This window comes from Nyctibius grandis, chromosome 24, assembly GCF_013368605.1.
Source record: "Nyctibius grandis isolate bNycGra1 chromosome 24, bNycGra1.pri, whole genome shotgun sequence".
Classification (NCBI taxonomy): Eukaryota; Metazoa; Chordata; class Aves; order Nyctibiiformes; family Nyctibiidae; genus Nyctibius; species Nyctibius grandis.
This window is the reverse complement of record NC_090681.1, coordinates 4,668,287-4,682,588: the sequence shown is the minus strand read 5'-3', so window position 1 is coordinate 4,682,588 and position 14,302 is coordinate 4,668,287. Positions and strand designations below refer to the sequence as shown.

Below are 14,302 nucleotides of genomic sequence, written 5' to 3'. Positions count from 1 at the left end.
TTGGGAAAGGGGCACCCCACAAGCCCCTGCTATATAGCGGACCCTGTAAACATCCTGGTATATGGGAAGGGGAACCCCCATCATTGCCATGTACATGGGGAAGGGAGACCCCCACAAGACCCCCGACCCATGGGAAGGCAGACCCCAACAACACCCCATATATGGGAGGGTGGACCTCATAAACCCACAGACCCATGGGGAAGGGGGACCCCCACAAGCCCCTGCCATATATGGGACCCCATGAACACCCTGGCACATGGGAAGGGGAACCCCCGTCATTGCCATGTACATGGGGAAGGGGGCACCCCACAAGACCTGTGACCCATGGGAAGGCAGACCCAAAAAACACCCTATATATGAGGAGGGGGGATCCCAGAAGCCCCCAGACCCATGGGGGAGACCTCGCAAACCCCTGACATATAGGGGACCCCATGAACACCCTGGCACATGGGAAGGGGAACCCCCATCATTGCCGTGTAGGTGGAGAAGGGAGACCCCCACAAGACCCCTGACCCATGGGAAGGCAGACCCCAACAACACCCTGTATATGGGGAGGAGGGACCCCATGAGCCCCCAGACCCATGGGAGGGTGGACCCCACCCATGCCCTGCATATCAGGCAAGTGGGGACCCCACAAGCCCCCTGACACATGGGGAACCCCCATCAGTGACCTGGATATGGGGAAAGGGGGGGCCGGTACGTCCTCTCCATATGGGGAAGGAGGACCCCCACCGCGGCCCTCTATATGGGGCAGTGGGCCCCACCAGCCCGCTGTCCCATAGCGGATGCCAGACAGCGGCGTGGCCCCTTTAAGAGCCGGGAGGCGGTGAGGGGGGCGTGGCCTGCCGTGACGTCCTCTCCCTTATCCCCCCCACTCCCCGCCCCGCGCGGCGCTGTGACGTCGCGCCACCGCCTCGCTCCGCTGCAGCCCCGCCCCCGCGGGCCGCCCCCCCCGCCCCTTCCCGGCCCCGCCGGGCGCGATGCCGCGGGTCTACATCGGCCGCCTCAGCTACCAGGCGCGGGAGCGGGACGTGGAGCGGTTCTTCAAGGGCTACGGCAAGATCCTGGAGGTGGATCTCAAGAACGGGTGAGCGCGGCCCGGCCCGGCCCATCCTGTCGCCCGGCGGCGGAGCGCGGCCCGGCCCGGGGCCGTGAGGGCGGACAGGGCGGCTGGGGGCCCCGGGGGGAGGGCGGGCAGGGCGGGTGGGGCCCGCCCGGCACCTGAGCCCCCTTGGGGGGGGAGGCGGGCAGGAGGCCTGGGTCTCTGTGGCAATGGGGGGGCGCCTGGGCCCTCGGGGGGGGCCGGGGAGGGGGAGGACGCCCGGGTTCCCGTGGCAACGGGGGGGGGTGGGGAGCAGGAGGCCTGGGCCTCTATGGCAAGGGGGCCTGGGCCTAGGCCTGGGCCTGGGCCTGGGTCCCGGGGTGGGGGGGGGTGGGTCAGGACGTCTGGGTTCCCAAGGCAACGGGGGTGGGGGGAGGGAGGAGGCCTGGGCCTTTATGGCAAGAGGTCCTAGGCCTGGGTCCCGGGGGGGTCAGGACGCCTGGGTTCCCATGGCAACGGGGGGTACATGATGCCTGGACCCCTGCTTCGGTTATTGGGGTGCTGGGGTGGGGGGGGGCAGGCCACTGAGTTCTTGACCCCCTTTGTGGGGAGGGAGTGTCCCCTGTGCCCCCAGGCCTGTGAGCACCCAAGGGTGAACCAAGCTGTGGCTCAGGGCAACACCCCCCACCCACAAAACCCTGTTTGGGGGGGGGCAGAGACCCCCCCGCTCTTTGCAGGCACCGTTGCAACACCAGAGGTCTGTTCTCGGAGCCCCCCAGGGTGGAGGCGTGCGGCGGGGGGGTCCTGTCCCCCCCAAAGCCCCGCTGAAGGCCCGACGTCCCGTGGGTGTCGTACCTGTGTGCTGTGCCGGCAGCTGAGCCCCTGCTGCGTCCGGAGGGTTTGGATCCTGCTCCACCAGGACTTGCCCAAGACATTCAAGTGGGGATTTTTCCAAAATTGCTCTTTTTTTGGTGTTTTTTTTTTCCCCAACACTTAAAGCCTCATGAGTGTTGGCGCCTTTATTTTTTACAACAAACCCAACTTGAAGTCTTGCTTCGGAAAACTGAGTGGAATATGGATTTTATTATTTTTATTATTAGCTAGGAGAGACAATTATTAATTTCACTTTAGAAGTGGAGAAGAGGAATGTCTTGTAAAAGTTAGTCCTTGAGCATAAAAAAAAAAAAGGCTCATTAAGTTTAAACACTGGTTGTATGGGTAAGTGGACATAAAACAGGTTTATAAGATGAATAAAATCTATTATTAAACCAAACAAGTGTGCACGTGTCAGCGTTTTCACCGGCATAGCCTCAGGTGATGTTGAAGATTGCCCATACCTGAAATATTTGAGTGCTCTGTGTTCCAGTCCCACTGTGTATCCTTGAAAGTGGGTTTTTTTAGGCGGGCTCAGTTTTCCTGTTGCTGTTTAAAGCCTCCAAATTAAATATTTCTGTTTCATAGACAGATGTTGGAAAAAAAACCCCAGACTTTCTTGGCAGACGTAGAACTCCCAAGTTACATGGCTAACAGGCTTGGCTTCTTGCTTTATTGAAAAATATCTACCAAGGACCAGCTCTGCGATCCCAGCTCATCATTTAGAAGTCGTCTGTGGGGAGATGGTGCAGGTGCAGGAGTCGACTTGCACTTGAGCAGCCCAAACTTGTGGCATCTTAAGTATGAAGAGTCACAGGTAGAGAGGGGAGGAGGGCACAGCCTGCCTGTGTCTAAATTCAGGTGCTCCTATGCGATACGCTTTATTCCAGAGGTAAAATCATTTTTGTCACTTCACTTGGGGGAGACAGAGTTCAAAAGTTGCAGATGACGGAAGGAATGCAGGAAACTTAACTGAGTCATCATTAACCTTGTGGATTGCTTCAGCTGTGGGTTAAATAGAGCTCAGGCTGTATTTCAGGGATTAACTCAATAATTTAATGCCTTTTTTAGTTGTGTATTCTGAAATTCTTTCAACAGGCTGCTGGTGGTTTGGAGTTAAATCCCAATTTGACCAAAACTTTGACTTAAGCTGTTCGATTTGGCGTCTCTCTACTTGCGTTGAGGTTTGCTTTGTTTGCCCACTCATCCTTTCTCCACGACTTATTTTTAGTAGTGCTTAGCAAACGATTAAAAATCACCACGCTGTGTTTGACTTAAGAGATTCTTTCAGTTTCTTCTGGAAATTTGTGGTCTACCTTTGACGCTCAGATTGGCCGTTCAGTATTTTAGCAGTTAAGCTGAAACACTTGAGCAAGAGGATGACACTGCAACGTGATACAGTGGAGTCCTAAAAGGGTCTCGCTTGCTGCTAATTGTAATTTAAGCTTAATTTAAGCTTGCAATTCACAGGCTTAAAGCAATGCTGACCTGAGAGCAGGATGGGAAAATAAAAATCTGGTTTCTGAGTTGCAATCTAATTGTACGCTCATAGTTTTCATATTCTTTTTTCCTACTCAGAACTGCATTGACAGACGGAGCTGTGCCTGTGTATGTACTAAGTGACCAGAAAATTGGACTTTTCAGCCTCCATTTTATCTTCTAAAACCACACTAAAAGCTACCTGTAATAACTCTTAAGAGCTGCAAGCTTTCATTGGTGGGGAAACCAATCTGCAATCTCGCTAGGTTAAAAACCAGCTCTACCTGGGTACTCACCTGCCCCGCATCACCCTGATCAGCTTTTGAGAATTCACAGCTTCATCCTCATGAAATATCTGCAAGGCAGAGGGATGTAACTTCTCCAACAGACTGAGGAACACAAATCAAAACTAAAAGCTTCAAACTTCAATTCTTTCATATAGCCAGGTTCAAAAACTGTATTTGTTGCCGAAAGAGAAGTGATTTGATTTCCTTGTATTTTCCCCAGCAAAATATTTAATGCCCATTAGCTTCAATTAGAGCGATTGGTATTAAAAAAATCAAATCAATGTCACCACATAATGGTACCCAGTACACCCAGGTGACAGTAGGGTGACCTGCTAATGAATTGGTTTTTAATTCCAGTGGATTTATGGACTGGTTTTTTTTCCTTTACTAATATTAGGGTGAATAAGGTGAGATTTTAATATCTTTTTGCTTTAAGGTGTTCAGTTGTGTTAGAAGACCAGAGATTCTCAGCGATGTTTGTCATTAGTGCAGCAGCTTAGAAGAATCACTACCAAATCTTATATTTAAGTAGTTTACATATTGAAATTCAAGTATTTTTTGAGGTTGTAACTTCAGTGACTCATTTAAATGAGTGTTTTGTAGCGGCCTGAAGATGCTTTTCCTTGGTAATGCCCAGACCTTCCCACTCGTGGCTGTAGCCTCGTCCCAGCACGACTGGCAGGCATTGCCTGCTCCAACCTCCGTGAGTGTTTTTTAGGGCTGGACTCATTGCATTCTTTATTCCAACAAAGCTGAAGCCAGGAATCACTTCTTCATGTGTTTCCTCCTCTGTGGCTCCTCGTGTCGATGCCTGCTTGCCCCGACCTCGCTCATCCAGAGACGTCGGAGGAGCGATGAGGTGCACTGAGCTCGTTTCGAGCACATCTGTCCCTACGAAGCAGTTGTGTAATATGAAATTCAGAAACCTGCCAAAGCATCAACTTGATTTGTGGAGAGGAGAGCGGGGCGAGAGTTGAGTGGGGCTCTCTTTGTTGGGAAGCCGCAAAGCAGCTGCTGGATCGACCCTGCAGCTGCAGGTCAAGCTCAGGTAGACTGTCACCCATCTAAAGTTCATGGATTTCGAGCCTGTGGTGGCAAAGGGCAGGGACAGCAGCTCTGAGGTCCTTCTCGGCACGTGGGACTTGTGCTTTTGGGCTCCAGCACCAGCCGTTTGTGAGTAGTGGGAAGAAATTGGCACCTGGGGAATGCCGTAGAGGTGAGCTTCGTGCTGGCCCTGGTGCCTTTTCATTTCACTTTGGATTTAAAAACCAAAAACCACCTTTTGGGAGGTTCAGTCTGTTGGAATTGCTTGGGATAAGGACATACTCCTGTAGCTTTTTCCTTTTTGTGATATATGAACAGAAAATGGTGTAGCTTCACGTCAGCTGAAGTAAATTGCGTTGGCACTTTTAGTAAGTAGTTTTATGCCACATATGAAGTAGTAATAGTAGACATTCAAAAGAAGATTTACTTGTGCTGCTGTCATATCACAGCAGGTTCAGATTGCTGTAGTTAAGGCTGTGTCAGCGGTTGTGGCTTTCTGTGGTGTAAAAGTGTGCTTCTGAAGGGTTTTGATTCATGTTTTTATATCATACGGTGCAATATTATACACATTTAACAGGTGGGTCAGTATTACTTTCATTTATGAGTCATGTGGGGTATGATTTTTAGTATTCTTTAAATCTAGGTAATCTCAAGGTTTGTATGAGCTTGCTTGTTTGTCATAAAAAAAGAAATTAGAAGCCTTGTCTTGTAACTTTTGCTTTTCCTTTCCCATCAGAGCAGTATCTTATTCTAGGGCTGAATGTCTGATTCACAGTTTGGCCAGACCACGTTCTCTCCATGTAGGACCTTCTCGGGAGCATTTTGGGGCACGTTCCCATGGGAGGCCAAGTGGAAGAACTGGTGCCAGCCCACTGGTGCTGGGCAGCGAGGTGCTGCCGGAGGGGCTGTGTTTTGTCTGGTGCATGATACGGGTGACCAAGGCCCCCCCAAGCAACTTCTGGGAAGAACAAGTTCAATACTGTGCCCTGATCGAATTCAGATATTCCTCCGTTATTCTAGCTTCAAACATCTGTGCATTTATTATCTTGAAAGTGCTGGTGCATACCAGGCACTTCACCTTGTAATTGCTTTTTGGGTGAGAACTTGCCAAAATATTTGAGCTCAGTTGCTCTATTTTTGGAATTGAAGGGAAGAAAGTTGCAATTTGAATGGTTTTATAATGACTGTGATTGTTTCAGTTGTTATAAATCAATCACGCTTGTTTCTTCCATGAAACTCCAGCACTTGCATGCGAAAGCAGCCACCTGATTTGTGGTGTTTGGGGTCATTCTGGAGTATTTCGTTAATACAGGTCCCGTTACACAGCAAGGCTGTAGCTGCTGGTAGCGCCGTGGTTGGGGGAGGTAGTGAGAAAGCTGAAAAATGAAGTGACCTGAAAGAGGAGGCCAGCATTTTTATATCAGGGGTTTGTTCTTCTGGGTTATTTAAAACACCAGCACTCACAAAAAATTTCCCCCTGTGGCTTGCTGAGACCCGAGATCAGGATTATGTGTTTGCAGCCGAAAAGATGCTCCCAGTTGCGCACGGGGCTGCAGCATCCTCAGCCATTGCCCGGGCGACTCGAGCCTGGATCTGCTCTGGGCAGGTAACTGAAGGAGAAGTGATTTCAACTGCAAGTAGAAGAAGCATCAGGGAGCTGTTTATCAGAGCCTGTTTATCCACTGACTTACACCCTCTGCTGCCCTTGCAAGACCTCTTAGCCGCAGGTGGACTCCTCGTTTGCCCAGGCAACTTGTTCCTCGTTACTGTTGCTGCATTTTCTTAAGTCCCTTAACAAGGTTTGAACTCGCCGTGCTCTCTTAAATGCTGGGATATTGGAAACATAATGGGCATAAAACACTTTCTCAGCAGTGCAGGGGAAGCTGCAGGTATCTCAGCAGGTGGAAGATCTGTCCTGTTGCGTGAGCACGTTGCTTTTCTTACCCAACCATCAGTAGTGTCCACAAGCAAGAGTCAAATGAGTCAGTTTAAAACAAAATCCCTTTTTCTAACCTGCCTTTGTATTTTCTTTCTTGTTGGACCTTTCATGCAGGGTGTGCAGACCGCTTGGGTTTACAGAGATGAATGAATATTTCCATTTGAAGTGTAGGAATTAAGGCAGCTTCCTAATAAAACCAGAAATTAACCCATCTTTATCTTCAAAAATCAGGGTAAATCCCAATCCATGGAACATACATACCGCAATATCTGTCAAATGCCATTTCAGCCTCGCTGCTGTTGAGCAAATGTGTGGAATAAAGCAGCAGAGCACTGTACTTAGTGGGTTTGTGGGGGTAGTGCTCATGACCTTGGACCCTTAGGTGGCCGTGAACCCCTAGGTGGCCTTCAGGAGGTTGCAGCCCATGTTCATCTCAAGGACAGTGTGCGGAGAGACACATTCCTCAGGCTCTGCAGAAACCCACCCTGGGATGCGAGTTGGTTTTGAGCACGGATATCTCGGGTTCAGTTCTTTCCAAGTGATTCTTTTTCTCTCCCTCTCTCTCTAGGTACGGCTTCGTTGAGTTTGATGATCTGCGAGATGCGGATGATGCCGTTTATGAGCTAAACGGGAAAGATCTTTGTGGGGAGAGAGTGATCGTTGAGCATGCCAGAGGCCCACGTCGCGACAGCAGTTACGGTTCTGGACGCAGTAAGCACTAACATGCATTTGTATCCGTGGCTTATTTTAAATAAAACATTTTTTTGCTCATTTTTTTAAAAAAGTAATTTTAAAAGAATGATACGAAGTTGTGAATAGTGTTGTGTAACTGTAAATGTAACTTGATCTGAATATTTATTAACTTTGTTGTATTAAACTATTTTAATTGATAAATTAATAAACACAATTTCTTGTACCATTTTTATTATTATCATTTCGTTTTAACTATTTGAATGGTTTATTTGCAATGTGATGTTTCACGTAGATTTAACAAAGACCTCAATGTTTTAATTAAAAGAGTCCTTTGAGGCTAAGATGACTGCCCGTTCCATTTGCTGACCTTGGGTTACCTTTCCATGAGTGGCTCTTTGACCTTTGTGGCCCTTGGCTGACCAAAAAAAAAAAGGAAGCCATGTGACGACCGCAACCTTTTCCCATTAGACCTGGGTGGTGAGGACCCCAAGGGTTAGAGACAGATGAGATTAATCTGAAATAGGTGCCTGAAAAGCTTTATTCGTGTCAGATATTCAGAAAACCTTTAAGCAATGTAAGTAACATTAGTCAACTGGCTTAATTCGGTTTCTTCTTTCAAACTGTCTTAAAAATAACTTAAATTTAATTGCATGTTAATTGTAGCATAATTATAATTACGTGCGTTGCTTTAATTATGTGCTTGTAGTAAAATTTGCTTAATGTTTGGATCTTTGTAACGTTTTACACAAAGGGGGATCGAATTTAGACGAGCGGGTGGGTCCATTTTTAATGTCTTTGGGAACGTATGGGGCAGAACAGTTTTTATGGGGGATGTAGAGCGAGCGCTCCGTTTCCCTAGCTGAAGTACTGCTGTCTGCTTGTCACCTCCTAAAGGTGGATATGGTTATAGAAGAAGCGGAAGAGATAAGTACGGTCCTCCTACCCGTACAGAATACAGATTGATTGTGGAAAATTTGTCAAGCCGCTGCAGTTGGCAAGATCTGAAGGTATGGGGCCCCTTTCTTTACCCTCTCTCTATTAAAGAGCACAAAGGGTAAAAAAGCTTCCATTTCAGCAAGGAAAAATGGTATACACTGGTGTTCTTGACTCCAGCTTAATAAGTCTGTGTGCTCGTATGCATACGGGTAGATTTTGCAAGTAATACACACATTAAGTCAATATGGAAATGTATTTGCATATATGAAATCATTAATGAGACGTTGGCAGTTGCACCTGCAGCCTTGGTGTCACTGAGAAAATAACTGTTTTCCTTAACACAAACCAACATCACGCACAGCTGTGTTTTATCTTATCTTTAAGCCCTGTCAAAACAGACTTTAATCATGCCAGTGGTAGGATTCACTAGAGATGGAGGAGTTCACCCTTGTCACTTGGGATTTTACTCATCAGTTTGTAAGGTGCTAGAGCTGTTTGGAAACAATAGCATCATTCTTGCATGGTCTCTGTTAAGAATTTCCACCCCGTGTAAAGCTGTTTTAAAGAGAGTTTAAGGGAAAGGATGCTTCCAGAATGAGCAATCGTACAAAACCTCTGCCAAAAGCTAATATTTTCTCAAAGTCCAAAGCAGTGGAAGGTGATTCTCAGCAGTGGAAGGTGATTCTCAGCAGTGGAAGGTGATTCTCAGCAGTGGAAGCGTTGGGTAGCACTGTGTAGCCCACAGTACCTCCGAGTATGCTGGAGGTGAAGTGCTGACTTGTGATTATCCCCATCATGGATGGGAGGGCAGGACAGGGAGCAGCATTGCAATAGTAGGTGCCAAAAGATAGTGTTTCCTTATCAAACTTAGCAGCAACGGTTAAAAACACTTGTTCTTACAGGAACGCTTTCTTTTATGGTTCTCTTTTAAGGCTGTGTAAAAATTTGTTCTAAACAAACTTTGACGTAGTAGAAACTGGTCTGTAATTGAATATGTAACGCTAGTTCAGGTACGTACTGAGATTCCTCAAATGTCTTTTGTTGTTAATGCTTCACACCGTCAGTAGCTTGTCTTTGCTTCTGGTATTAAAACTTGTAAGTGGAGCATGGCATGATTAATCCTTTACTGGATGCATTGCTTTTTTTTTTTGAGCAGCTTTCATTTCAGGCTACTTAAGATGGGAGTAGCTGGGTTGAAAACAGACTGATCCGAAGTTCTGTGCCCCATTTCCATTGCAGCCAAAGTCCGCAGCAGCTGGAAGCTGGCCCTGTGTGACTGCTTGCTCGAAGCAGGGCAGGAAGGGCACTCCCTGATAAAGAGAAGCGTTTAGTAATTGAAACAGATGCCAGGAAGCATGAAGTGGGAAAATGAATCAAGCTTTTACTGGTGTGGGGGTTTCTTCCAGCAGAATGAGACATGTTACCTAGGTGGAGGATGAAGGGAAGTCCACTTGCCTGTAGTCTTCTTGCCTCCTCCTATTCGACCTTTAAGTTTATCACCTTTCCCAAGTTGCCTTTGACAACATGATTTAGAGAGAAAGCGTTTTACTTCTTTAATAGCTTTTGTAATTTGAAACTTAGCATAGTCCAGAGCGTATCTGATATTAGACTGGACATGGACGACCCTAAATTATCATTTGGCTCAAAACTATCAACACCACCGTAGTTCTAATGACACAAACTCTGTGAAATCGTAGCGTGTTATTTGGCTTGCTCGGAAACCGTGGCATTAACACTGCAAATGCTGTTTGGTTAAAACCCTTGCTGACATCTGTGTGAGTAGGAGAGGCCAAGTGAGCATCGTTGCAGAAATGAACAGGGACAGCCTGGAAGCCTGGCTCTGGATTCCAGGCGATGGTTATTCTGTCCTCTTCCTCTAGGATTATATGCGTCAGGCAGGGGAAGTGACATATGCAGATGCACACAAAGGAAGGAAAAATGAAGGTGTGATTGAGTTCAAATCCTATTCTGACATGAAAAGAGCCCTTGAAAAGCTGGACGGGACGGAAGTAAATGGCAGAAAGATTAGATTAGTGGAAGACAGACCTGGATCAAGACGGCGCCGCTCTTATTCCAGAAGCCGAAGCCATTCGAGGTATGTCTCTTTGTAACGTAGCTCCGGCTGAATCTAGTTGCAATTACATGAACAGGTTCCAAAACACCTTGGAAGCGTTTAGAGTTCTCAGTCAATCTGGTTTTTGAGAATGTATCAGTTACTTGCAAGTAACTAAGGGAAAGGAGGCCTCTGTTCAGAGGTGTCGTCCGTGGTGAACACGTGTGTTTAAGAAAAGACTGGACATGGCACTTAGTGCCATGGTCTAGTTGACATGGTGGTGTCAGGGCAACGGTTGGACTTGATGATCCCTGAGGTCTCTTCCAACCTGGTTGATTCTGTGTGATTCTGTGATTCTGTATCTGCTAGCTAAACCCTTGACAGCATGCTGCTGTTCTTCCTCAACTCCACGGAGCCCGTAGTGCTTGGTGCCGAGCAGGAGAAGGCTGCATGGCAGGTGGAGCTGTGCACGCAGAATGAAACAGAAGGTGCTTTTAATGCTTCAGCTCTGAACCCTGTGTTCTGCTGTAAGCACCAGGATGAACAGTTCTTTCCCAGCTTGGAAACCCCCACCCATTCCCTGTTGTGTAGAGATTTGCTGCTTTCATTGTATGATCGAGAGAACTGCTTCAACACACACCACAAATTTTCCCCTTTCCATTCCGGGGTAGAACTCGTTGCAAGAAAACTCAGGCAAACTTCTACTGTTCATAGAAGAGCTTGCTTATGAAATCAAAGCCTGAAGTCAAAGCTTTCTCCTAGTGTCTCACTGTATTCAGACTCTGACTTGATTGGGAAAGTGATTCTCGCTTCCTTGTCTTGGATAAGGTTGCATATTTTCTTCCAGATTAGGACCCTGCTCACTGCCGGACACGAGCATGAGCACAGGCCAGATGAGCAGTGAGCAGAAGGGTGCTCCATTTGTAACTTTATTGTGTAACGTTCTCACCATTCAGCTGCTTGAAAGGTGCTTTAATACTGCGGGGTTTTACCCACGGGGGACAAGGGGATCACAAGCTCTCTGTGGGCCCGTGCTAACGTTAACCCGACTGGTTTTGTTCCAGGTCTCGCTCTCGAAGCAGGCATTCTCATAAGAGCAGGAGCCGCAGTGCCAGTAGTAGTCGCTCCAAGAGTAGATCAAGATCCAGGTATGTCTTTGTGGTGGAAGAAATGGGGGCTACCCACTTAAATGAGAAGCATCATCCTAAATTTGCAGTAGGAACAGTTGGTTTTTCTTCTCCCTACCATATTATGCACACTGTTTAAGCGCTAGTCAAATCCAAGCCGCACTAAAGTGGAGCTGACTGTTGCCTTTGCGCTTGCAGGTCTGTGTCCCGTTCCAGAAGCAAGAGCCGTAGTCGAAGCAAGAGCCGTAGCAGAGGCCAAAAAGAGAAAAGCAGGACTCCAAGTAAAGAGGATAAAAGTAGGAGCCGCAGCAGGAGTGCGGAGAAATCCCGAAACAAAAGTAAAGATAAATCTGAAGGCGCTCTCCATAACAATGATGAGAAAGCAAAGAGCAGGAGCTGCAGCAAGGAAAAGAGTCGGAGCAGGAGTGGGAGTAAGGACAGGGGAGAGATGAGGGAGAGCATGAGGAGTAGGAGCAAGGAGAAGAGCAGAAGCAAAGACAGGGAGAAGAGCATTAGCAAGGCTAGAAGCAGGAGCAAGAGCAGGGATGAGAGTAGGAGCAGGAGCCACAGTAAGGATAAAAGGAAAAGTAGGAAGAGAAGCAGGGATGACAGCAGGAGCAGAAGCAGGAGCCGCAGCAAGAGTGAGAAAAGCAAGAGGCGCAGCAAGCGAGACGGCAAACCAAGTAGCAAGAAGAAGAGGAAGGACAGCCACGAGCGGTCCAGGTCAGCCTCCAAAGAAAAGGAGCATCTAAAATCAGATCCTGACAAAAAGGAGGCAAAAGGCGAGGGTGAGGATGCAGCCGCACGTCACGTGTCTCGCTCCAGGTCTAGGTCGATTTCCAAGTCCAAACCAAACATCAAATCAGATTCTCGTTCCAGGTCTAAATCTGTTTCAAAGCCTAGGTCCCGCTCCAAGTCTAGATCTAGGTCTGCCTCTAGGTCACACTCCCGATCACGGTCAAGGTCTCGCTCCAGATCCTAACCTTGCTGCAACCGCCCTCGGAATGATCGGAAAAGTCTTTTGTACATGTTTAGTAGTTGTAGCGCAAGTGATTGAAGTAGAAAACGTGTCGATGCTGTATATTTTTAACAACCCTGATGGTACGTCCGTCATTGTTAACAGCAGCGCTCCCTCCCTGCAACGCTCTCGGTGCAAGGCTGTTCGGCTCATTTTCTCTCCTATAGAAAGGTTTTCTTTAAATATAACTCTGCCTAGAGCACCAAAATTGCCTTGTTTTCCGGGAAGAGCCTCGCAGAGAAGGAGCACTGCACCTTGGTGGGTTTATGAGGTTGCAGTGATGAGCGATAGGTAGGTAGGGCGGTTTCAACAGTCTCTGCCCTTGAGTTGGTGCCCTTTGATGTATGCCGTTTAGTGGAAGTGCTAAGTCTTAAGTTTCATACTACTTTTGTTTCCTATTTTTTGGACTTACAAAGTTGTGAATAGCACAGTCAAAAGGAAAAAGAAAAAAAAATAGGTACTTGCAGTAATCCATGGGGAAAAGAAGTATAGTTCCATATTCTGGTATTGTGACAATATCCTTGTTTTATATTAAATTTTTTTATTTTATTTTTCCCTGTCTTGCGGAGTACAGTGATTCCTGTTTCCATGAAATTTGAATAAAGACTATTTTTGCTTGATGACATTTGGTGGTGGTTCCATGAAGTTGTGTTGTGATTATCAGTGGTTTCTATTAATTGGCGTAAGCCGGACTTTGCAGGAGAGTTACTTACAGAGAATGGGCTCTTGGTTTAGAAAGCCACTTAATGTTAAATGTAGACATGACACTCGAATACAATCCGGTTAAATGACTTGTTTCTCTAGAAACACTGCATTGTTTGGAGCTTTAACATTGCAATAAGGAGAATACAAGAAAATGAACCAGAAGCAATAACGAAGGTGACAAGCGTGGGTTTGCTGTCTGTGTAAATGAAACGTAGCGACCTTCAGCTTCCGTAATACAGGGAAGAAAATCTTTCACCCACTTAACTCGCTCGACTCAAGTCAACTGAAATCATTGTTTGTCCCACAACATTTTGCGCGTCGTACAGCTAATGCTGGAGGTGAGCGTGGCTGGCACGGAAAGCTTTTCTGCTCTTTGCTTCATTCTGTAGATCAGTTCAATCATTTCCCTTTTCACACCGTTGACCTGTCGTACGGTACCTTTGGGAAAGGAAGGGGAAAGCAGCAGGATGCTTTTACAGGTGTTTTTCTAGTCCAGCACGCTCAGCAGGAGGATGCGAAGCCGTCCCAGCTGTTTACTCCTGGTTCTTCTTTGATTTTGTGATCCCTGGTTGTGAGTTTGGGATTTCAGCCATGAACTGTGACTTTCTAAACAGGAAGGTGTTGGTGTGACCCAGGCGGGACGAGGAGGGTACAGACTTGATAGCTCTGGGCACTGCGCAGCAGCCGGTGTTTGTCTTAACGTCCCCCCAAAATGAAGGGGGAATTGTAGGTGGGGGATTTTCAGTCATGGATTGGAAGTTCAGTTTGTGTATGGCCCTTTCCTGGAAGGGAACTGCTGGACAGAAACCCCCTCTGCTCAGAGTTTGCAGTGCCCAGAAGGAACACAAACTCCCCAACACTTGCTGTCCCCGTCCGGCTTCTTTAGTTACACCCACAACAATTTGGAGTTGAGGCTGGAGCCTCAGCTTGCCTCTTTGCAGCATATTTTTCAGGAGTTTTTCCTCCTAATAAAACACCTGTGCTTGGAGGGGAACCTTTATAAAAGGAAAAAAGTGCAGGACGTGCTTCTGAGGAGCTCTGGGCTTGGAAATGCTGAGTGGGATGGGGGCTGCTCTGCTGATGCATCCCCACGGATGTGGGCAGGA

The 14,302-nt window shown here is 47.4% G+C and overlaps 1 protein-coding gene across 2 annotated transcripts; it reads left to right on the top strand.

Moving 5' to 3' along the window:
* Positions 1-906: 906 nt before the first annotated feature.
* SRSF4 (serine and arginine rich splicing factor 4) lies at positions 907-13,114 on the top strand. 2 transcript variants are annotated; one of them, XM_068417774.1, is made up of 6 exons: positions 907-1,087; positions 7,233-7,375; positions 8,252-8,364; positions 10,174-10,388; positions 11,411-11,494; positions 11,672-13,114. In XM_068417774.1, the coding sequence occupies exons 1-6, from the start codon at positions 981-983 to the stop codon at positions 12,453-12,455; spliced, it is 1,446 nt and encodes a 481-aa protein (XP_068273875.1). In that variant the 5' UTR covers positions 907-980; the 3' UTR covers positions 12,456-13,114. The 2 variants fall into 2 exon arrangements, 1 of the variants encoding a protein (XP_068273875.1); XR_011049697.1 differs by lacking the exons at positions 7,233-7,375; positions 8,252-8,364; positions 10,174-10,388; positions 11,411-11,494; positions 11,672-13,114 and adding an exon at positions 1,759-2,286 and having other exon boundaries at positions 998-1,087.
* The last annotated feature ends 1,188 nt before the right edge of the window (positions 13,115-14,302 follow it).

Coding starts and splice junctions, on each gene's coding strand:
- SRSF4 (XM_068417774.1), top strand. CDS start 981: ATGCCGCGGGTCTACATCGGCCGCCTCAGCTACCAGGCGCGGGAGCGG. Junction 1,088..7,232: donor GAGGTGGATCTCAAGAACGG/GTGAGCGCGGCC, acceptor CTCTCTCTCTAG/GTACGGCTTCGTTGAGTTTG. Junction 8,365..10,173: donor GCAGTTGGCAAGATCTGAAG/GTATGGGGCCCC, acceptor CTCTTCCTCTAG/GATTATATGCGTCAGGCAGG.